Source organism: Pteropus medius, unplaced genomic scaffold (assembly GCF_902729225.1).
Source record: "Pteropus medius unplaced genomic scaffold, Ma_sr-lr_union100, whole genome shotgun sequence".
NCBI lineage: Eukaryota > Metazoa > Chordata > Mammalia > Chiroptera > Pteropodidae > Pteropus > Pteropus medius.
In genome coordinates, this window is record NW_024348533.1 from 209,314 (window position 1) to 233,486 (window position 24,173).

At 50.9% G+C, this 24,173-nt stretch overlaps 1 protein-coding gene across 1 annotated transcript; it reads right to left on the reverse strand.

Annotated features, from left to right (window-relative positions):
• Positions 1 to 1,547: 1,547 nt before the first annotated feature.
• Positions 1,548 to 9,378, reverse strand: IL4 (interleukin 4). Its single transcript, XM_039880341.1, has 4 exons — positions 9,228 to 9,378; positions 8,898 to 8,945; positions 3,979 to 4,104; positions 1,548 to 1,745 (listed from the first exon to the last, which is right to left on the reverse strand). Exons 1-4 carry the CDS (start codon positions 9,360 to 9,362, stop codon positions 1,644 to 1,646), a joined length of 411 nt encoding a protein of 136 aa, XP_039736275.1. The 5' UTR covers positions 9,363 to 9,378; the 3' UTR covers positions 1,548 to 1,643.
• Between the last annotated feature and the right edge of the window lie 14,795 nt (positions 9,379 to 24,173).

Here is a 24,173-nt window from a genome sequence, read left to right on the forward strand (position 1 = left end):
GCAACCATGCCTCTATGGATTTGCCCCTTCTGGACTGTTCATATAAATGGAATCACATGTGGCCCTTCGTGTCTGGCTTCTTCCACTTAGCATAATGTTTCCAAGGTCATCCATATCGTAGCATCTGTCAGTACTGCATTTCTTTTTATTGCCAAAGAATATTTCATGATATGGAATACCATTCCTCAGCTGATTGACACCTGGGTTGTTTCTGGTTTTTTTCCTGTTATGAATAATGCTGCTATGAACTTTCGTGCAGGGGTTTTCGTGTGGATGTATGTTTTCAGTTCTCTTGGGTGGATATACCTAGAAGTGGAATCACCAGGCCATGTACTACTATGTTTAGCCTTTAAAGAAACTGCCACCTTGTTTTTCAAAGTGGCTGTACCATTTTCTAATCTCCCCAGCAGTGTCTGAGGGTTCCAGTTTTTCCACACCGTTGCCAACTTTGTGATTGTCTTTTTAACCTTAGTTTTGTAATATTTAAAAACATTTCATTGTTTGTGTTCACGGTCACACACAGATTTAAAATGTAAAGCCAACAGTCTCCTGCTTTTAATCACCCTTATTCCATGTCTCATTCCCAACAAACGAGCTTCCCTTTTTGGTTTTTTAGTTCTTCATCTTTCTAGTGGCTACCATCATAATTCCCAAGATCTTTTGATTCACTCACTGTTGTTTTTTTTTTCACCTTTTATTCTGAAAACTTTAAAACATGTATAAAAGCTGAGTAGTAAAGTCAACCCCTATATACCCGCCTCAGCTATAGCTGTCAACTGTGGCAACTCTTGCCACCTGTTTTTGGGTTTATCAACTTTAGATATTGTGTGTTGATTTCCCTATTGAAAAGTGAAGGTTTACCTCAATCTAACCCTTTCAAATGTTTTATAGTACATTATTTTTAGATTTTTATTACTTTTGCAATTTGAATAAATAATCTCTTGTTCTTGTTCCATCAACCTTGGCTTTGCTTAACTGACCCCCTCGCCGAGGGAGCCGGGGCTCCACCTCTTTCTTTCCTTCTGCTTTTACCTTTCGACCATTTTCAGGTACACCTTTTATATTATCAGGTTGATAGCATTTACAGTCCGTTTTGCAATCACAGTTAAGTCTTCTATGCTTTGTCTATTGGTTGGTTCTAAGACTTGGGAATCAAGAGAATTTACATTATTAGTACTTTAAGTATTGCTCACTGCAGAACCATGTGGTATGCTAGAATTACTTTTCCCCCATAGAGACTCAGTATAACAACCCTTGTGCCAATGGGAGAAGAATGTTCCAAGCACGCAGTCTTTTCAAATCAGAATTATTTGGTAGTCAGTAGGACTCATGGGCCCATTCTCCAAGGTCTCTCTCATTATTTTCATCCTGTGCAGCCTTGTATTCTTTAATCATTTTGTGCTTTATGTCCCCAGCTAGAGAGGGAACCCCGTCAGAGAGAAGCGAGCTTTCCTTTTTCACTTCTGTACAAGTTTCTCAGTAAATTAATTTGTTTTCCCCCAAAGTTGTCAAGTAAACAGCCGATGCCATTAAAGTGAAGGCTGCTGTCAGATTCTACATATACTTTATTTTATGATGACATATAAATATATAAATATTTTTTTAAAAAAATAAGGCTATTAAAAACTCATAAATTAAAATATTCAGCTCCAACTCTTTGAGTATTTCTCTTGCATGGTCTTCCTTAGCGTTTCCAAGACGTTTTTCAATGTATCCTTCTTGGCTTCCTCCACAGGACAGTAGTCCTACAAAAGAAACATTTCGTTAGGTTGCATTTGCTAAATATTTGAGTCTTGCTATTAGGCTCGTCTACTTGAGTCAGGCCTACTCTGGCACTTGCCACTGGAACAGTGATCAAATCGGGGCCTCCAGACTAGCTCGACTGTGAGTCTGACTCTGCCTCTAGGCGAGCAGCGTTTACCTGTTTTCTTAAACTCCTTGAAATGGTTACTGTACCATCACTAGTGTCTGCCTTTGGGGTGCCACAGTCTCCCAGAGGCATGTCCCACACGGCTAGGTGCTGCTCAGGGGGGCCACGTGAAGGTGGAGGCCCAGACCTGCCCACTGCTGTCCTGGGCCTCTGTGGGGCCTCCTGGGCTGCCAAGAGAGAGTCGGTCCATTTGCCCTCCTGCAGGTCGAACAGCAGCGCCACAGCTGAGCTGCACGTCAGGTAGAAAGGGCTCCAGGTACCTGCCACAGACCACTGCTTCAGTTCGAACCTCAGCTCTACCAATTTATTAACTGCTTAGGACAAATTACTTCACTTATAAAAGCTTCAGTTTCCTCCCATTTTTAAAATGGGAACAATAGTGCCAACTTCATGCGATAATTAAGAGAGTTGAAAGAGAGAATGAGTACAATATCAGCTTCCTGTTCTGTTATTTTATAAATAAGGCAATGTGCCCAGGGAGGGGATGAATGGCCTTAGATGACACCCGCTCTCGGCTCTCCTTCTCTGCTACACTGTCAGTTGTCTCCTCTCTACTGGACTATACCCCACCTTAAAAGAACTTTTCTCACCCCTCACCTGCCCTTCAGCTCTTGGTCCATTTCTCTGCAGCCTCAGAGCAGAACAACTCAAGAGAATTTCGACACTCACGGCCCCTTCGTTTTCACGCCTCCCCGCCCCACACTCTACAGAACCCGCTTTGGTCAGGCTCTCGTTCCTGCACCGTCCATCGTGCCCAATCCAGTGGCCCTTCTCTGTCTCCATCTTACTTGACCTTTTCAGTACACTCGACACAGTGCATCCCTCCCTCCTCAAAAGGGTTTCTTCACTTGGCTTCCGGGCGCCACACACTCGGTTTCCTCCTCCCTCACCGGCTCTTGCTCAGTCTCTCCCTGGAGCCTCCTCTTCCCGACCTCTGTCCGTTCGTGCCTCTAGGCTCAGCCCTTGGATCTCTCCCCTTCTCCGTGTCAACCAGGTCTTGAAATAACATCTTTCTGAGGACTCTTCATTTGACATCACCTCTCCCCTAAGCTTCAGACTTTTCCAAAAATCTCAACATCACTACTTAGCTGTCCGATAGGTACCTCAAACTTACTATGTGCAACTTTCTGCTCAGCCTCTCACCCTGCATCACCCCCTGTCTTCCATATCTGTAAACAGCACCAACCATCCCCCCACGGACTCGGGCCAGGAACCAAAGGTCGCCTTTTACTCTTTCCCTCACCCCTCACAACAGATCTGTCAGCAAGTCCTTCTGGCTCTGTTTTTAGTTATATCCTGAATCTGACAACTTCCACTGCTCCCACCCATTTGAAACCACCTTCGTCCTCAGCCTGGGTCGCTGTGGTGACCTCCAACGGGCCGCCTTCCTTCTCTGCTTACCCCCATTCCGTCTGTGTCCCATACAGTAGCCAGAGTGATCATTTTAAATCACGAAAAGCAGGCCATGGCCTCTGCCCTGCTCAAAACCCACTGGGTATTTCCCGCCATGCTGAGGGCGGAATCCGAAGGCCCCGTGTGGTCTGACATCCTCCTGAAATCCCCCTCTTCACTCTGATCCACACGCTGGCCTGCCTACTCATCTCGAACGCGTGAAGCTCACGTCTACCTGAGGGCCTTCGTGCAGCTGTCCCCTCTGCCTAGAGTGTTCTTTCCCATTAGTTATGTGGCCTGCTCCCTCACTGAACTTAAATATCTGCTCAGATGATGTCACGAACTAACAAAATCAGCCCTCTCCCTCAGAGCCCCTATGTTCTTCATTCCTGTGTTTTTCTTCATGGCGCTTATCACCGCTAGACTGTGTGTGGCATGTTCGGTTGCTTTTCTGAGTCTCCACTGAAACATTCGGTGAGAGCAAGGACTCTGCCTTGTCTTTAGTCCTATGTCCCCAGTGCCAGAGCAGCGCCTGGCACTCACAGAGCCTTGGTGCACACTCGATGAATGAATGAGTGGGCTGGCTGACAGGGCAGCGCCAGCCACACGGAGGAGCGTGCGGGAGCAAGCCCGGCTGGCGGTGTCACGTAGCTTACCCTGGCCATGCTGCGCAGGTTCCTGTCAAGTTTGCCCAGGAATTTTCTGTTTACGCACTCATGGTGTTTGTAGACCTTCCGAAGCACCGTCACAGCCCTGCAGAAGATTTCCTCCTCCGCTGTGTTCTAGGAAGAGAAATGCCACCAGTAGCCCTTCACTGGCTCTATTTGGAACATGGAAGACAGATTTTTTCCTTCTGATTTACTTTTTACAGGTGGACAAGTGGAGACAGTCTAGTCAAGGGATCCTGCCATGTGAACGACGGCTGCTTGTCACAGCCACAAACCTCTGTAAATAACTGCTCCCAATCACTAGCAAGTGCAGCAGCTGTTTCTGCAGAAGCTCCCAGGTTTTTTTTCCCTTGGAAGGTTTTGCTGAGAGGATACCTGAATCCAGTCACTGGGCTAAATAAATAACGAAGTAGGGATTTGAATGCAGAACCACCTGTCTGTAGCCCAGGCCCATATTTTTTTTTTTACACAACGCGAGCTATTCTTTCTGTGGTAAGCACCTACATGAGCTCATAGTCAGATTCTGCTCGCTCGCTCTCATTCTTACAAGGTTTTAAATTCCAGGTTTCCTTGGAAATCCAGCTTGCTTGTCGAATAAGTGAATGCCCATTCTTTGGCCTGGACAGTGCTGCTTTGGGCAGCATTGTCCTTTAGCCCGCCCCATGGGAGAGGGCAGTGTGTGTATAGGAACTCGGCTAGAGGTGAGTGCCAGGATCAGGACAGGTGCCCAGGAGTCTTGCCCTGGTGACCAGAGAGAAGGTGCCATCGGGCTGGACCTCCAATGGGCATGGTCAGAACCTCCTTGGAATGCTGGCAGCTTTGATGTGGGCCTGGCCACGTGGCTCTTCTTGGGGGACATTTGGGCCTTAGAAGAACAAGCTGGGAAACAGCTCTTGTTGGGAGCCTAGGGAGAGGGGTTGTGTCTCAGTCTGAACCAGGCCTGGTGTGTCCTTTCATCTCCACTGAAGAACTAAGTCTCACAGCCTTGAGCGTGGTCTTAGCTTGAGTCCGAAGCAGCTTAGATAAAGCTAACTCTTTCTCTGCCACAACTTGCTCTAGTCCCTGCCACTCCAAGTATGTCCGTGGAGCCGCAGCACGGGCACCACCTGGGAGCTCGTTAGAAACGTAGAATCTCAGGCCTCACCGCAGACCCACCAAGTCACAAACCTGAGCTAACAGGGTCTCCAGGGGAATTTGTGTGAGAAACGCGGCCCAAGCAGCTTTTGCGATCATTACACTTATATTTTTTTTTCCTGGTTATCAAGGTAATACGTATTTACTATAAAAATAATATATATTCAACAAAAACGAATTCAGTCATTATCCTACCAGCTAGAGATAACTGCTATTATTCTGGTAAATAACTTCCCAGATTTTTTAAATACATTTTTTTTTTTTCAAAATTGGGACCAACTATTAGTCCTGCTTTGTAACTTTACACAACATATAGAACAAGCGTTTTCTTAAGTTTCTTTGTAACTTTACACAACATATAGAACAAGCGTTTTCTTAAGTCCTGCTTTGTAACTTTACACAACATATAGAACAAGCGTTTTCTTAAGTTCTTCAGTAGTGTTGGAACATGGGATTGACAGCTCTTTAGGAACCCTTGGCATATTTGTACCATAATGGATCAGTTCCCTATTATTGCAGTTTTTTGGTTCCGTAAATAATGTGGCAGCGAGGCGTCTGTGTAAACCTTTTTGTTCATCCCTTATTCCTTTAGGCCAAATCCTGCCAGGCTATAAAAGCCCCTCTTCCCTCGTGGGGCTTGCTGACCCATGAGCGGAGCCTCTGGAAGGACACACTCAGTGAGCTGGCTAAGAGCCTTCCTGGGCCCTGGATTCCAGCTGGAAATTTAAGAGCAGCACCAGTATCTCTAGGCTCAGGGAGTCAAGAAACCTCCCTTAAATCACCGGGCCTCTGGGGGCTCTGTGGGTGAGCAGAGGCAGTGAGGCCAAGGAGAAGGCAGACACGGCCTGCGGATGCAGATGCTGTGTGGCCGGAGAGAGAGCAGTCAGGCTCAAGAGCCGAAAGAAGAAGACCCTTTTTGCTTGTTTTCCCATCAAAACCCAATGAGACTTTTTTGACACTCTGGCTTGGAGCCTAGAAATTGAACTGCCTCTTAGTTTTTCAAATATGGCCACGTAATACAATAAAAAACCCTCTGAAGGTATTTGTCGAAGGACTTCCTAAAGTAATTAGGATAAATAGGAATTGAAAAGAGTTTGAATCAAATGGAAAAATTTAAAAGAAAAAAAACCCCTAATTCTAAAGACCGTGTTAGCTAAGGGTCCTCATGTTTTAGTCCCATTGACATTGAAGCAACAGGATGGCACCCCATATTGACTGCTTTCAGCCTCTTGTCCAGCTTTCACTGCCTGAGTGTGTCTAGTCTAGCACAGCTCAGGGGCACAGGGACAGCCCAGCAGACCTAGTAGTTCAGAACTGCTCATGGGGGTGTCAGAATGGCAAAGTGCCATCTGGGAGACTACTTCTGTGACTTTACTCTGATTTAGTTCTTGACTAGCTTTATCCAGCCCTATTTGTGTTGTATCCATTGTCTCCACTTCTGCCCCAATTTAGTCAGCCAGTGTCATTTATGAGAAAATCCTTTACTTTCACTTAAAAGAAAAAAAAAGATATGAGGGCTGGTGTAGAACTCCCTAAAAAATTCAGCTCTCTCTGGTAAAAAATCCCTCCAGCTAATGATACACCCAAGAGATCCTTGTAGATGCCCCGGCGGGCTGGCTTTCCACCTCACTCTTAGGCCAGTTTATTTCCAGAGACATCTGAGTACCTGCAAAGCTCAGAATTTAGAAGCCCAGCACAATCTTGCGAGCAACTGCCAAGAGCAGGATGCTACCCAACTTGGAGATACAGGAATTCTTGAAATTCCCCCAAAAGAAATAAAACTAATACAATAGATTTGGGAAAGATGTTCCTCTTTGGGAACACAAAGAAGTAACTTTCCCTCCCACATGCCAACTTTGTGGGTTTAGAAAAGCACGGCCTTTCCTTGCGAAATATCCTGATAGATAAATCAGCTGCGCTGAGTCTTTGAGGAAAAGAAAAGAATGAGAAAAAGAGATTATTAATCCAAGAGAAACAGAAGCAGGTCGGGGAAGGTGCACGAGGCAGGTTGGAGTGCAGGGAGGCAGTGGGACTGGTAGGAGGCGTCTACCTGTGTGGTGAAAGAGGCCTGGGAGAACCTGTGAGGAGGAGGGCTGAGAAGGGCTGGAAGCAACGTGGCCAGGCCTGCACCTGGGGGGGCAGGTTGAGGGGCAGCTGAGTCTCAGAGACAGCTCAGAGTAGGGGGCGCCTGGGCTCAGAGTCATAGAGGGTTTGATCATTTCCAACCACCGGCCACTTTCTCTTAGAATTATCGCTTCTCTGCAACCAGTTTTTGCATTTAAGAGTTTTATCATCTCATGGTAATAACACCTTTCACTAACTCAAGAGTTAGATTCCAACCAAGTTTCAAAATCACTTTCATTTTTCCAGATGTGGAAACTGAGGCACGAAGAGGCATGAAGACTCGCCAAAGGCCACACAGCTAGTCAATGGCAGGAGTGGGCTAAAACCACAGACTGTCTCACTTTCAGACCCTCAATGCTTCCTTTGACCCCCCCTGCCCTTGGCCTTGGTAGGCTGCTGTCTGGAGAGCCCAGAGCACAATTCACGGGACTCTTGGCTATTTTACATACATATGTAAAATATTAACATATCACGTTAATATATTTTATGTAATTGTATATGTATATAAAATCTCCAAGTCCTTCCAACCTATTGATGGACACAATCTGATACGGGATGAAACCCTGAAGGACAAAATTATATAATATATATTATTCTATATTATATATTATACTATTACATAGAATGACATTATAATAGCATATATTATTGTATACCAGACTCCTGCGATCATCTGTAATGACCTGAGGTATCCAAATAAAGGCCTGAAGGACAGTTTCACGTCGGGCCTGTTTTATGGTGCTGGGATGTGACCGCCCAACCCACAGGGCTTCACTTCTGGCCAAGCTGCCCCCGGTACACGTGGAAAGCAGGTGGTTAGGAGACCACTGGTAAATTGAAGCTTTGGGTTTTTCATTCTCAGTCGTGTGTTTCCATGAAAACAGGAACTGATGTGCACAAAGCTATTGATATGGCTGTAGTCATGTGTTTGTCAGAGAAAATGCACTATCAGCTGTCAAATCTATCTCCTCCCACTGCAGATAGAGGGGCGGGGGTGAGACGGCACAGGAGGTGGAAAGGCGAGATGCCCCGGCAGCCCGAAGCAGGGATGTGTTGGACCCCACCTGTCAGGACGGTTCCGGACCCGGAATGAGAGGGGTCGGCAGGACAGAGCAAGCCGAGGGTCTCTGGACGGCCGCCCGGAGCCGGGGGCGCTGGGAGGTGGCCAGGCTGCGGAAGACAAGGGCTCTGGCGATACCTTCTCTGTTGCCGTAGGAAGTGCCTTAGACAAAATGAAAGCTCCCTCAACCCGTAATCTCAATATCTGTTTTTGTGAGAGTATTTGGTTTTTCGGAAATGTAAGGGCCAGAGCAATTCTCTCCTCCAACAAGCATTTCTTGAGCGCCTCCTGTATTCCAGGTGCTGGGCCGGGGCTGAGTACAATCCCAAGGAGCCAGTCCTTGGCCAGGGTCTGAATTAGGATTACAAAATCCAAGCTTTCTGTCACACACCTTCCAACTCAAGTGAAACCAAAACATGTTTTGAGAGTAAAGATAAAAATTCTCATTCTTTGAAGACATTTAACGCCTTATAGTTCATTTGGACCTGTTCGCTTTCTGTTAAAAAGAAGTTTCTGGTTCAAACACTTGTGAATGGCTCTCCTCTCCCAAGTCACCCACCTGCCAAAGCAGCCCCGGGGCCAGCCTTACCTTTGGGGCAGCGAAGACGTCCGCCACCATCAGCTCCATGCACCAGTCCTTGGCCCCGGCAGAAATGAGAGAGCAAGAGAACAGTCACCTCCAACTGCGCAGAGCGAGCGCGCCTCGCCAAGCAGCTCCCACTCCCTCACCCAGAAAACTTCCTACGATCTCTCAGGGAAAGGAGGAAGCAGCAGAGAAGTCTCCGCTCTGCTCCCAGTCTGCCACCAACCACCAACTACCACCACCTTCTCTAGAAGCTGCTATGTTCTTCTTACAGTCTAAGAAATGCCCACAGCATCACCGAACATCTGGAGAGATGGTGCCAGATAGCTCACTCACCTTTCTCGTTGTGAGGATGTTCAGTGTTTTGATGATCTCTTCTAAGGTGATACTGTACCTGTGTCCATGGGTGAAGTTGCTGGTACATGCTAGTAAGCACACCAGAGCTGGAATCAGCTGGGAGGTGAGACCCATTAATAGATCTCTACTTGCAATGCCAAATGTGAGACAATTAGTTTACCAGGAGAAGCTAACAATGCAATTCTGACACAGATATCTCTATATATAGATTTAAAATTGCTGAAACGAAGGGAAAATGAGTTTACATTGGAAATTTTCATTACACAAGATTGGGGCCAATCAGCGCATCTCTTCCAGGAGAAAAAAATGCCTCACAGAAACAGGTAAAATGTTCCTGTGAAATAGGAAAATGAAACCTTTTTTAAAATTAACTACAAAGTATCAGCATAGGAAATTACACCATAATTTGCTCTTTAGATTAATCTTATCAGCTTAGGGTTGCTGCTGGCTTTTTTGCTTTGAAGGAAGAGGCCACAGGTGTCCGAATTTGTTTTAGTGTAGTCCTCCTGGGGAAAGATAGAGTAATATCAAGAAAGCTTGACTTAAATGGTGTTTCGGCCTGGCTTTTTCCAAGTATGGGTGGCATCTTGGAAACTTTTCTTTTGTGGAAAAGCTGATCTGGGGTTCTTTCTCTGGGTAGAAGGGAAATAATGGGCCCAGATTCTCTCCTGCCCTGGCACTCAGGCCGTCCGTTCTTCCAGGTTCAGGACTTCGGCAAAGGACCGGTAACACCACGTGGGGCTTAGTTTGGGTCCCAGCAGGTCAGTGGGTCTTTAACAATAAGGTGGCCCTAGGCAAGTGAGGTTTGTCCCCAGGCCTCAGGAATGACTATTCTTTAGACGGAACTCAAATACGTCTTCGGCTAATTAGGAAAAAGCCACATCCTTACAGTGCCCCACCACCCACCTGCTGAGGGAGCAGCCCCACCGGTCACTCAGTCCCTCGGTCACTCGCTGGGCTGCAGCAGGGTTCCTGCGCTCAACACGCCAAGCCGCCCCCTCCCTGAACCTTTCCTTCTGCTTCCTCTCCGCTTTCCTTCTCTTGGTATCCGACCTGCCTCTCCCACCTGCTTTCCTCTGGAAGGTCATACAGAAAAGCTCCTGCGAAGGCAGCTCTGCATTCTGGACCTTACCACAGCGCCTTGTGGCCTATGAAGGAGGGGACCTGGATAACCGGATCAGGAAGGTCCTTCCGCCATATTTGGGAAGGATGCTTTCACTGGGACAGTGAGACAAGTTTGCCAGACTCCGCGTAATGACGCCCGACACCAACCACGTGAGTCGGGTCAGACTTCCCAGGTTAAGAGCACAACCTCCACGGAACGGCCCTCACTTCACACAGCAGCTGCAGACAGGGGGCTTCAATCCACTCTCACTTTTGGCCAACTGGCTACAAAGTCAAGAGTCCCCGTTACTCCCTCAGGTTCCATAATGTGCTGGATTGAATGACTCACAGAACTTGGGAGCACACTGTACACAAGGCTGCACTGTATTACAGCAGAGGGATACCATTCAGATCTAGCCGGGAGAAGAGACACGGAGGATGAGGTCTAGGAAGGTCCCCAACAGCTTCTGCTGTCTTCTCCCTATGGAGTCGGAATGTGTCCCCTCCCCAGCACCTCCATGTGTGACAACGCACAGAGTGCTGCTGACCAGGGCGGCTCACTCAGGCTTCGGTGTCCAGAGTTACTGGGGTGCTGTCCCGGAGGCGTGGCCGAACCCTTGACCAGTCAGGTGGCTTTATCCTCCGGCCCCCTCTTTGGGAGTTGGGCTGATATCACAACAGCTTAATGATGTGGCCGGCCCCCCACCCTGAGCTGCCTCGTTAAGATAAAGGACAGGGCCCAGCATGAATAGCACTTGGGAAATCCCAAGGATTTAGGGGCCGCCTCTCAGGAAGTAATGACAAAAACCAGCCAAATTCTTAATTTCAGGGGTTGAGAGCTCATCTCCCAAGAGTGGGGGACAAAGGCCAGACTTCTTTGGATAAGTTAATTTTTTTAAGTTGATATTTCTTTTTTCCTTTAGCTATATTGAGTAATAATTATATACAGCACCGTATGAGCTTAAGGTATATAGCATAACGATCTGACTTACACATAGTGTGAAACAAATGCAAGTTTATTTAGGTTTAAGTTTAGTTAGCTTAACATCTATCATTTCATATAGATACAACAAAAAAAAGGAAAATAAAAATGTTTTTCTCCTGGTGATGAGAACCCTTGGGGTCTGCTCTCTTAACAGCTTTCAAGTACACCACACGGCAGCGATAACTACAGTTCCCATGTGGCACATGACACCCCAGTACTTCGTCTTATACCTAAAAGTTTGCACCTTTTGACCACCTTCATCCAATTTCCCCACCTTCCTCTGGTAAACATAAATCTGATCTTTTTTGCTGTGAGTTTGGTTTCTCTGTCTGTTTACTTGTTTTTAGATTCCATCTATAAGTAAGATCAAACGATATTTGTCTTTCTCTGTCTGACTTGCTTCACTTAACATAATGCCCTCTAGGTCTACCTATGTTATCACAAACAGCAGGATTTCCTTCCTTTTTATGGCTGCATAATATTCGTGTGTGTGTGTGTGTGTGTGTGTGTGTGTGTGTACCACAACCTCTTTATCCATTTATCCATGGGTGGACACTTAGATTGTTTCCATGTCTTGGCTGTTGTCGATAATGTTGCAATGAACATAGAGGTTAGTATTTTTGGTTAGTATTTTTGTTTCCTTTAGATATGTATCCAGAAGTGGAATTGCTAAATCGTATGGTCGTTCTATTTTTAATATTGTGAGGAACCTCCATGCTGTCTCTCATGGTGGCTGCACCAATTTACAGTCGCACCAACAGTGCACAAAGGTTCCCTTTTCTCTGCGTCATCTGCAGCATTCGTCATGTCCTGTCTTTTTGTTAATGGTCAATTCTAACAGATGTGAAGTGGTTTCTCATTGTGGTTTTGATGTGCTTTACCTGATAGCGAGTGATGCTGAACACCTTTTCATGTACCTCTTGGCCATTTGCATATTGTCTATGGAAAAATATCTATTTAGGTCCTTTGCCCATTTTTTTACATTAGATTACATTGTTTTTTTTTTTTCCTAGAGTAAGTAAATCCTTCACCACACAGATGGGTGGGATTGATGATGAGAAGAGCAGACAGTTCCTTCCAGGACAGGTGGAGACTTCAAATTCAAGTCAACTATTATTTGGAGTAAAATGGTGCATTTTCCTGTGGAAAGGTTCAAGTTAATATAGTGAACTTGGAAGTGCAGACACACTGGAGCAGAGTGCGGGTGTAGCGTGCCCCTCACAAAGCCCTGGGGTTTGAGGAAGAGCTGGGGAGGAGGGGAGGTCAGCAGGGTCCTCTGCCGAGAAGGCTGTATGGGGCAACAGAAAGCCATCCACATATCCAGCAGTTGTTTTTGTGACACTTGACTTCGCTGATAGCCAGACTCTGGTCTCAGGGCTCTGGGGGCAAAGATGTGACTCAGAAAAGGAATGTAATATGGGAATCAAGTAACTCAGAGGCCAAACACAGCTTCTTTTTTGCTTTTTGTTTTTTTCGATGGTTAGAGGAGGCCACAGGGAAAAAAGGGCTAGTTTTCCAGAACACTAAGAGTGACCAGAATGTCCCCTCGAAGGAAGAGAAGGAGGAAATGGACCGTCCTTTGCAATGTAGCTCCACAGTAGCCCTGCATGCGTCTGTCTGGGCAGAGGCCAGGAAGGTAGGGGCCTGCACGTCAAGGACAGACTCATCCAGCCCGCAGGCGTCATGGTCGCTGACAGTGTGAGGCGGGCAGGATGGGCTCCGAGGCTCAGAGGGAACCTGAAGATCTGCTTGGTGCCGGCCATGTCAGCCACAGACCTTCTCCCCTTGGCCCTGCATTAGAGCTGACAGCCAGCTCTGGCCCCTGTGTGGCCGCCGAGCTTTCCTTTCAGGCCCTGGAACATACCAATTATAAGCGCTGAATTTAGCAAACAAGCTACCTGTCCACACGGTGATCATGGGAGGTCGCTAACTCTTTCTGGGGCTCAGGTTCCTCACCTGTGAAATGGAATTAATGTAGCTTCTCTTCATGGGATTTCTCTGAGGAGTGAGTGACGGAACCGTGGAAAGTGCCAGGCACACGCCTCTCCATCGAGAGTGGCTGGCTGGACGCCTCCATAGCACACGGTGGGCCCAGGCCGCCCGTCGGTGCTAGCTGCTCAACTGTGTCACTGCGTGACCTTGGGCACACCACTCAGCTCCCTCAGTTAAGTGAGGGAGACAGCTGCACCTGCCTCACGAGGTGGTTCTGAAGAATACAAAAGTTAATCTTTTTAAAGTAGTTGGACTAGTGCCTGGCACATAGTGAGTGCTCTGCAGATGACAACACTATCGTGGTTATTATTATTGATCATATCTTTGGTTGGGCGAATGACTGTGATACTTAATAGGCAAACCCAAGTCTGGACAGGGCCAGTGGAGGCTTTGCCAGTGGACGCTTCCCCACACACGTCTGTCCTGGATGTGTCCCCTTTTTAGTCTTTGAGAAGACTTATTTGGGGCGTCACCTCTAGTTGCTACACAGCAGCCCTCACATGTATCTGGATTCACTGCAGGAAACAAATACTGCTGTGGGCGCCTTGGGCAGAAAGCATTTAATGCAGAAAGTAGGTGCTTGTTAAAATGTTGCGGGAGGAGTAATGGAGCAGGCTCCAGGCTGGGCCCCAAACCCTGAAGAAGTGACCAATAGGAAGGACTGCTACCCTTGAGGCTGCCGCTGCACGTCTGAAGTTCAAAATCACACCCCCAAGACTGCAGTCCAGGGCCCTCAGAGCTGCCATCTGAACTGCCTCCCGACACCCACAGAACTGCTCCGGGAGATAACGTTCCCATGCCCACCCCCGCCCAAGGGGACAGGAAGGTGGCGTGTGCCTGCCCGCCTTCCGCAGCTCGCTGGAGAAGAGTTCACACCCACACTTCAACTTCAAGGGCGTCTGGGAACTGGATCTGAGTTCAAGGGAAAGGCATGGTGGCCAAGTCGAGCAGCCCAGAGTCTGAGGCTCTTCGGTTGGTGGCTTCTGCCCCCCTCACGCTCACAGCTTTGGCACTTGCTGTCCCTTCTCCCTGGACGTTTTCCTCCATTATGCTGAGCGCCTTTCTCCCTCCGTCAGTTCATCCAGATCTCCGTCCTGCACTGTGTCACCAGGAAGGACTTCTCTGACCCCCTCACAACATGGCGGCTCCCACTTGCCCCTCAGCCCCTGGCTGCCTCCTTGTTCTCTGGAGCACCTGCCTCCAGCTGCACACTCTGCGTTCTCTTCGTGGATTCTCTGTCCCCACTATCACAAAACTCTGTTTCGTTCACCATGGCTTCCAGCTCCCAGAGCAGTGTCTGGCACCCGGTAAGGGCTTCTGTAGATACTTGTCGAAGAGACGGATGGAGCTCCACCCCACAGACAGGCAGTTGAGACTTGGCTTTGTCACAAGGGCAGTCAGGGGCACAGCTGGGACTGGAAGCCAGGGCTATTTGGACCCTGAAGTCCTTGTCCCCAGCCCCTGGAGAAGGCAGGAGACATGGGATCCTGAGCACAGATGCAAGGAGGATTCCTCCAAGGGGAAAAGGGACTAAGGAGAAGATGGAGCCAAGACGGGCAGGGCCTTGGACTCCAGCTTTGCTGAGTGGATGGTGAAGTCGTCTGTAGGCCACTGGCTTCTCTTTTCTTTGAGAAGTGGGTGGAAGTTCCTTCTTCTGAGAGAGGGAAGCTGGCCGAGGGGTCTGTAGGACCTCACCATCTGTCCCCAGGGCACGGACATCCCGGCAACCTCAGAGCCAGGCTGGCAGCCTACCCTTTCCTGTCTCATCTTGCCCCAGCCTGGCAGGCCAGGGTCAGTGAAGGCGACCACGAACGGAGAGGCTTTTTCCCTCTTTGGCAAGGCGGGATCTGACTGTGAGGTCCCCATCCATGGGAGGAGGACTGCTGGGCCTCCTGCCTCCCAGGCCCCAGGCCCCAATCCCGAGACAGCCGGCTGCCTGTGAGGGGCTAACACTAGCCTGGGATCTTGACGGTGGCCCGCCTGAGGAGCGCTGCTGGCCCCTTCCCCACCCTCATTTTGATCAGCTCCCTCATGACCAGACATCAATTCCATGTTTTTAAAAATTTTTGTTTTTAATTCAATTTGCCTTTGTTCTCCAGTGGGAAATTAATGTATGCTCATCATAGAAAATGTAGGGAAACAGAAATTAGAAGAAAGAAGAGATGATACATGAGAAAAGCAGTTGCTTTGCTGATGTGGTATTGCTGTGGCTCCTTCTGGCCGGAACCCCGGCTCGGCAGGGGCCGCAGACCCTCTGGCCGGTGTGACCCTGCTGGCAGACGCGGGTCTACAGCAGCCCCCCCATGGGTGTCGGGAGGAGCCGTGGGGCCACAGGCTTGTGCAAATGGTGCAGAAAACGGAACTGACGAGAGTGGCTGTTTAATTTTGTCATCTGCGTCACCAGTGACCACACGGCAGCGTCTGCATGGGCAGTGCAGTGGCTGGGGGTGGCCTCGCAGGATGCTTCGAGAATCACTTTCCACAAGAGAAGGTACTGAGGAGGGGAAGGAGAGAGAGCAACAGAAAGTGAGGTCGTAAGTAGAAACCCGCTTCTGGGATCTCGAAGCCTTCGTCACGGGGCCCCCCTGGCTGCCAGGAAATCAGTTGATCTGGGAAAGTTCGTTGCAAACCCTTTGCTCTGCTGCTTTTGGGTGGAGCCGAGAAATGGAGATAATGAGGCTTTCTGACTTTTCTTTTTCAGAGTAGGAGTGGGCCGCGTGGGTGGGAGGGTGATCGTGGATACGGCCACCAGTTCTGACACCAGCCTAGCCCTCTAGAAGGGCTGGGAACTGGCCGGCGTGTCCCAGTCCAGGCCGCCATCCGGAAGCACCGGCAGCCTGGACTGGACCGGGCCTCCTTAGACAGAGGCGTCTGCCGAAGGGAAGAAAGGTTTTTTGAATTTGCTCTACTGACCAACTGATTATGATCATAAGCAGAAGGCACTTCCCTGTTGATCATAATGAGAAAGTGATAAGCTGATGGACTTGATAAACCCCAGTGACACACGATGTAGGCCCTTGTCTTCCTGGGTCCTGAGCAGTTCAGGGGGCCAGCCTCGGAGAACCCCCAGGTGACTCAGGTGTTTCTGACACCTCATCTGAGCGGCAAACAAAGGTGTTTGGTGCCGAGTTCACAGGAAACTCGAGTGTCTCACTTCTCACTTGAGCCCCCGCCCCTCTTCCAGTGAAACCTCCCAGGCCTGGGGTTCCCGGGGGCGCCAAAGGGCTCTCTGCCCTGGGCCCCACAACCAGCATCTCCCCTCCCACTCACCAAGCACTCTGTCTCTTCCTGACCCCCTTTCTCTCCGAGGCCTGTTCAAGGGTCACCTCTGTGCATGAAAAAAGCAAGAGAGAAGCTGGTAGAGAAAACTCCCAGCAAATACTTCCGGGGGTCCGTCCCCAGCTGCTAATGCTCTCAGCCACTATGGCTGACACAGACCTTTTTGTTCTCTTTCTGCTTTTTCTTTCTCTCTCATCCCTGGCTGGACTCACCTCCCTGTCACCACCAGTGGTGGCTTAGTTCTGTGCCTCTGTGTGGAGTCCGTCTTCCCTGGAAGGCCCTGAATCCCCTCCAACTCACTGCACACCGCCCATGTCCCCTGTCTGGGGGACAGTCTCAGAGATGCAGACAGGGAGCTGTGGGTAGCCTTGGATGTGGCACACTGCGGACCCCTAGTGGTGGGGCCAGTGGCCCTGTGCTGGCAGCCGCAGGGCCATCCCGACTGGGTGGCCTGGAGTACAGCCTTGGGAAACTCTAAGGGACCCTCCCACACACAGGCACAATTCCAGCCTCTGTTCTTGGGAGATGCACATGGAATGTCACCAGAAGACTTTCCATCTTCCTTTTAGGGAGACAGGCCAATGCCGTGGTTGGGCAGAGAAGACACGGATCAAAAGCGATGCTACCAGCAGATAGATCGCTAAGTTCTGTATAAAAAAAAATCAATCTTCCATAAATATCCTACTGGCCTAAAATCCTCAAATCTGGATGGAGGGGGTAGTAGAGACCTTGCCTCCCTCCGACCCTCATCCCTGGCTTTGCAACCTCCCTGCCCTCCCGGGTCGAGCATCCTTCTCCAGACCCTCCATCATTTAAAGACACCTTTCTGGTGCTCGGCCTTGAGTGCATGTGGTGTCTTGGTTGTCACCAGCCAAGAAGGCTGGTCCAGTGCAGGCCACAGGCTGTCCTCAGCAAGGGTGGTGGGACTGAACAGGTTCTGAGACCCCTTGGGATCACAGAGACCAGTGCAGTCCCTGCTCTGCATGGCCCATGGGACGCTCAGCCCCCCTGCCCCCTCCCCAGGTCTTCCTTCCCCGGGCCAAGCATCCCTAGTATCCTGGACCATCGACTGTGGCTTCTTTCCTTACCTCTGCCTGGGTGCAAATGTAGGGTCCACTCCATTGCAGTTTGTTGCGGTCATCCACTCCCTGGACAGGTCTTGCTATGGCCTCTGTTGCCTGCAGCAGCTCTCACCACTCCTGGGTGGCTGCCTCCACTGACTTCTGAGCATTGCTGTAGGTGTCCCCACAGGGCTCTGTGCTCCCCAGGGAGGGCACCTGCCTGCCACTCAGTGTTTGAGACTGGTCTCCGATGACCTACTAACCATTGCAAAGGTGTCTGTTCTTCTTGGGCAGCCTCTGCTCTGGGCACCTCCCAAAGATTCACAGCAGAAACCACTGCTGACGGGCACGACTGTTAGCTGTGGCTTGCTGAGGCTTGCTGCTTCTGGCACTCCAGCTGCTGGCCTGGGCCGAGGGAGAAGGAAAAAGACCTTGAGATAGTGAGCCATCTGACCAGGGCCCCATGGCCCTGGCTCTCCACTTCAGTTGTATCACAGTCCAGGGCCATAAGGCAGTTGGTGCATCTTCGTTCACAGAGGTGGCGAGTGTGCCCTCTCAGACAATGAGACCTGTTTAGAAATTGAATGAGCTGTCCCTAGAAAGTAGATAGTGAGCTCCCCATCAGGGGAGATGCCCAAACAGGTTGATGACAATATTATAAAAGTGGTGCATTCAGGCCAGATGACACTTGGACAGAGGGAGCAAGATTGTTAAATGTATGGGCTTTGGAGTTGGAGTGAGTTTTGAGTTTAAAGGCCTGACTTTACTCCTTGTGTGACCTTGGGCAAGCCACCTTAACTTCTCTGAGCCTCAGAGAGGTTCTGAGGGAGACACCAGAGGGCGTGTGACTCATAAAAGAGCTGTGAGGGAGACACCAGAGCCTGGCCAGTCAGCAAGGGCTGTGATCATGAGATGACTTCTGAGGTCTGTCTGCTCCAGACACCCTCCTTGAACCCTGGCAACCTAGCCTGAGTGCCCTCCCTGTCTCTGCTGGCGGGACGTTGGAGATTTCCTCCAGGGTGGGACCCCTCCCCCAGTGGCTTGCTTACTTTTTTTCAGCCCAGGTCTTGTCCCTGGCTCCCATCCCTGGCTCCCACCCCCCACCCCATCCTAGACCCCTCCTCCAACTGACTGGCCTATGCAAGAGCTCCACAGAGGCTTGAGAGCACAGGCCAGCCTTCTCGAAGGCCAAAACATAAGGCAAACACCATCAGATCTTTTGTCATCTTTATTTCTGGCTTCCAGTTTGACAAAGCCAATGAAAACACATATCCAATGACCCCTCCTCTCAATCCATGCATACTATGTACAGTGTTCTAGGCTGTTCTTCTATATATTATTAACTCTGATAACATATTTTAATACTTAACTTTAAATACAAGGAAAAACAATAAATTACTTCTTGGCTGAGGGCCGACCGTGAGTAGACAGGAGCCTCGGCCTCAGGGCTCCAGTGAGGTAGCAGGATTCCGTGCACAGTACTTATTTCCGGGACTCACACCGGCCGCTTTAGTGCTGGAGCCCGAGTCCCCATGCCCTCGGCTCCAAGTTCTGGCAGCAACAGTCCCTCCCTATCCCCGGTACAGACAAATACATTAATTTAAATAACACACAGTAATAAATAAGGCTAAGAAGACTTATGCCTGAGATGCTCTCTGCCTCAGTTGCCCTTGTGTAAAGCAGGTTCCTCTTCAACCACGTGTCTGGCAAGAGTGGCACCCACTGTAATGCTACAATTTGCTCTGAGGAAAGGGAGGTCTGTGGGGCAATTTTTTCACCCTTGTCCCCCAAGCTAGGAGCCCCAGATGGAGGAGGCCGAGCCCCGAGCACCAAGGCAAGGGGCTGCTGAGGCCAGCTGGGCTGAAGTCAGGCAGCACAAGCAGAAGTCTAAGCTAAAGTCATACCCACCTCCCTCACCCTCCTCCCCATTTCCAGTTTGACATAGCCAATAATTCTGCTAGTTTTTCATGCTTCAGTTGAATTCAATTCAATTTTCCATGGCGAACAATTTTCCTCAGATGTTGGAGCAGGTCTTTGACAAACCGGGTCACCTCAACTTTGGTGTCTCTGATGGGCTGGCTGGAAACCTGCTGTAGGACAAAGAGGCCGGCACGTTAGTGAGACAATGCCAGAGCCAGGATGGCCAGCTTCCACCCGGGGCTTCCCAGGGACCGGCCTGTTGCATCCTCACAGAAGCCCCCATTAGGCAGGTACTGTTATTACTCTCATTTTGCAGATGTGGCAACTGAAGCGCAGGTGGGAGTCAGGCCCCCTTGAGCCCAGGTTCTGAAATCCCAAAGGCCACGTTCCTGCTGCCACAGTGGACGCCCCCTGGTGGGGGGACACTTGGCCAGCTTCCCCTGGAGCTGGCAGGAGGGGTGCAGGGTAGGGGTGCGGGGCAGGGAGCTTACCCTAGATGAGGGCTTGGGAGAGCAGAGTGTGCTCAGCATCCTCTGGGTCCTTTGGATGGCACGGCAGTCAGAGACGTTGGTCAGGGATTCCAGGGCTGCACAGTACTGCAGGGGACAGAACGCTGCGTGTCAGGCCCTGCTGGGCACCCCCAGTGTGTTTAGAGGAGGAGGGAGACTGAGGCCTGCAGGTGGTGGGTCTGGGTGGTGACATGGGGCCCAGATGATGAGGGGAGAGAGAGAAGCTCTTGAAGCTTGCTTGGGACCTGCAGCCCTGTGAGCAGGGCTCAGAGAAGACACGCCTAGCCACCTTCATCCCAGCATCCAAGTTGTCCTTACCGGGTTAGCTGTCAGGTTGACGTTCCACACCATGCTGCCATTGCAGAGGGGTCCCTGGTGAGCAAAAAGACAGTGAGCTGAATGCTGGCAGGGGTCCCAGGCTTGCCCCAGTCAGCCCAGGCCAGGTCTCTGTGGGGATCGGGCCCACAAGCATCCCTGGCACAGCACTGAGGGAGGCCCTGCCTCCTCAATGTTACTGAGCCTCATTTCCTGTTCTGCACAGTGGGGGAGACCCACTGTCCAAGGATCTCTGAGCCGAGAGAGGAAATGAAATGACACAATCAGTAAGGGTCAAGCCTTGTACGAAGTTTGCCATGGCTAGGGTAGGACAGAAGACACCAGGCCTGTCAAAAGGGGGCCTGTAGGGAAGGGCCAGGACAGGGTCAGTGAGGGAGAGGGTGGCCAGGACAAGCAGATACGAGGCGGTGCCATCTGGCGTTTAAACACCCTGCCTTCTGAACTGGGGAGCACTGAAGTTCGAACAGGCACCCTGGTGTTAGCCAGGCCTGGTTTGACTCCTGCTTTTGTGAATTAGCTTCACTGAGGCTTAGTCAGTAAAATAGGGTCATTGTACCTGCCTCTTGAGGTGGTCGGCAGTGAAGAAATGACATGCAAAGGGCCAAGCCCAGCACGTAATCAGTGCTCAGAAAGTGTGAGCTGTCACCACTAGGGAGAGGTGAACCAGTCTGTAAGAACGGGCTTAACCAAGATGCCGTAAATAATGGCCCTATTATTGCCTTTGAATCCTGCTGGCAGGTGCCAAAATGGTTCTGAGATGGTACTGGCCCTCTTCCACTTTCCTCTATTTAGAAATGGCTGAGAAATTGCTCTGTTCAGGGCCAGGCTGGGGAGTAGGTGGGACCTAGGGCTCTGCCACGTCCTTTCATGGGGGCATCCATATTGTTGCACCCCCAGCCTGAGTCCTCTCTCCCCTTCATGGCCAGGCCTGTCCCCTGGTCCACAGGGCTTCTTCCTGACCCACAGGCATCTTAGCAGCAGGCCTGGCCTTCACAGCCCAGACCATGACCAGTACCCTTCCCCAGAGTCACCCACCCAGCACCCTCAGAGCTGGCACCCTGGCCAGTGGGCACTCACCTTCTGGGTGATGTTATTCAGCTCCTTAATGAGCTCCCCGAGAGCCGTGAAGGGAGAAGGCACAGGCCCTGGGGAGGCGAAACCACCAAAGCAGGTGAGAGTGATGACCAAGGTCAACCAGAGCGCCATGGAGCCCAGAGCCCAAATGAGAGGAGCCAGGAGCAGTCACGTAGGCTGGCTTAAGCTGAATGGCTTGTGGCCTTGGTCTCTTGTGGCAGCTTTTATAGGCCCAAGTGGTGACGCTTCTCATTCTGGTCCCCGCTTTGGCGGGCACTATCTAGAAACCACATCTTTACTCTTCTTGATTTTACTTTGTGGAAAATCCAGCGTCACATAAAGGAAAAGTTTGATTTCTTGTGGACTTAGTATCTAGAGGGATCTGGGGCAGTTTCCAAGGTCTGGATGAACTTACTCAGGGGTAGTGAGAGGGCCTTGAGGGGAACCTGGTGTCAGCCCTGCCAGCTCGAACTCCAGCAGTCTTGCTTGGTGACCAACCCTGAGTGCCCGCCCGGGGTCTGTCCTCAGACCTATTTGGGTCACTATATGTGCTTGGGCAGACGGTGTTACGACCCTAGTCCACCAGGTATGGGAATTGGGGGATTTTATTTATTCAGTGAACTGGTCTCTTGCATTACCAAAGTATGACTTGCTTTGGATACAAAATACAAACGGAAAAAGGAGCAGAGTGAAGTTCACTTCTTTTGGTTCACCTGGTTCCCCAATAGCCCCAATGTAGGAAGGATTATAAAAGTTCAGATTCTCAGGTCTCCACTGAAAGATCCAGTCAGATTCGAGGATCCTCCTGGGACCTTTAGTTTTTAAGGCTGCTTTGATGATAACTAAGCGCAGGCACCTGGGACCCTGGGAACTTCCCCAGGCCTTGGGTGTGGACCTGTCCTGCTGGGACCCCCTTCAAGTGCCAGTTCTGTGGGAGGTAGCTGAGCCTTAGCCCAGTTCAGAGAGTGTGACTGTTCCCAGTGTCACTGAGACCTGGGGGACCACGTTTGCCCATCAGTCTTCATGGGACCAACCCCTGCCCTCAAGTTTCCCTTCTGCAGAATGAGGGACTGCTGAGTCCCCATGAGCAGCCCACCCTCTGCAGGGACTCTGGCAGGTAACCATTTTCCTGCTCTTCCCTCATTTCTCTAGAAGTCCTCCAGAAACCTTCACGACAGAGGCGGCAGCATTTGCCTGTTGGGTGCTGATGTCAAGCTGTCTCCCTCTCTGCTTCCTCCCCTAGCCCTAAGCTACCTGCCCTTCCGGCCCCGCTCGCCACCCCTCACTTAGGCTCCTCTGTCACCCTCTACGGAGCTCAGCCTCCAAAAAGGGTCTTCCAAGAGGTGCTGGAGCTGTCCCTTTTTCTCAGAAGCCTCATAGCCTTTGGGCCCTTTCCTCCCATCCATGACATAACCCCCCACTTCTCTTCTGTCCAAACCCCAAGCTTTCCACCCAATTGCCGGCCCTGATTGCGGAAGCCTGCGCCGCGTGGCCTCTCTGTGTCTGGCCTGCTGCCGCTTTGTGGGCCTCAGTATCCTCGTCTGTAGAATAGGCCCGGTGACATCTCATGTGGGGTCTCTGTGATGGGGAAAGGAGTGGGGAACCACCATGGGCTGCGCAAGTCCCACTGCCCTGCGCTAGGATGAGTCAACGCCTCCCCACTCCCCAGGACAAGCAAAACCCAGGCGGGGAGCTGTGGGAGGGGCGCCCCCGCGCGTAGGAGAAGGCGCCCGGCCCGGCGGTCGCGGCGATGCCCCGCGGAGATAGGGGCGCGGCCTTATGTAACGGGAGATGGGGCCGATATGCCTGCCGGCTCGGCGCTCGGCCCTCCTCCGCGGCCTCGGGCGGTGGCCGGTGCCGGATGGAGTGCTGAGGGCGCATCCCCGCTATCGGCAAAGCTGCTCGGCGCCGGCCCCACAGGTCGAAGGCCGGGCGAGGGGGCGGTGATGGGACCGCACGCCAGGCCGCCCATGGGCCCAGAGCGCACTGGCGGGGGCGTGGTGCAGGTTCAGCTGCCCGCACCTGGGCCGGGGTCCCCCTGGGGCCGATGACCCTGCGGGGGACGCAGCCGAGCTGCCCCGTCCCTCTTTTTGCCCTGCCACCGAGGGCGCCCGGGCCGCGCCTTCGACGGTGGCTCGAGAGACTCTGCCGGCCCTCAGCCACAGGACGAGCCCTGCCGGTCACGTCAACCTGTCTGTGTTGCTATTTCTTGATTTTCTGCGAGGCTCCATTCACCCTCCGATAATTGTAATCGACGCAAACTACAGAAAGGCTGCTCCAGCACTTGACACCTGTGGCTCGCAACTGCCCTACAGCCCGCAGCGTGGACCATCGGGTCTGGGTCTGACAGGTGCAGACCTGGCGTTCAGGAACCAGGAGGAGCCTGGCCCCCGGCGCGCCGCGCTGTCCCAAGAGGGGTGGGGTGGGGGGTGGGCACGGGTGGGGCTGCGACCACCCTTCCTGCGGACAAACCCGCCCTGCGCAAAGTTTCAGACAGCTTCCTTCTCCAATTTTCTCCAACTTTGGGCCCCTATTGGAAATAAAATACGTCCATTCTGTAGGAGTAGGGCTGGGGGAGTTGTTTCAATAACTTAAAATATCCAACTTATTCGATTTTTATTTGTATGGAAATTTTAAGTGCATGTAAAATTTTTACATCAAATAA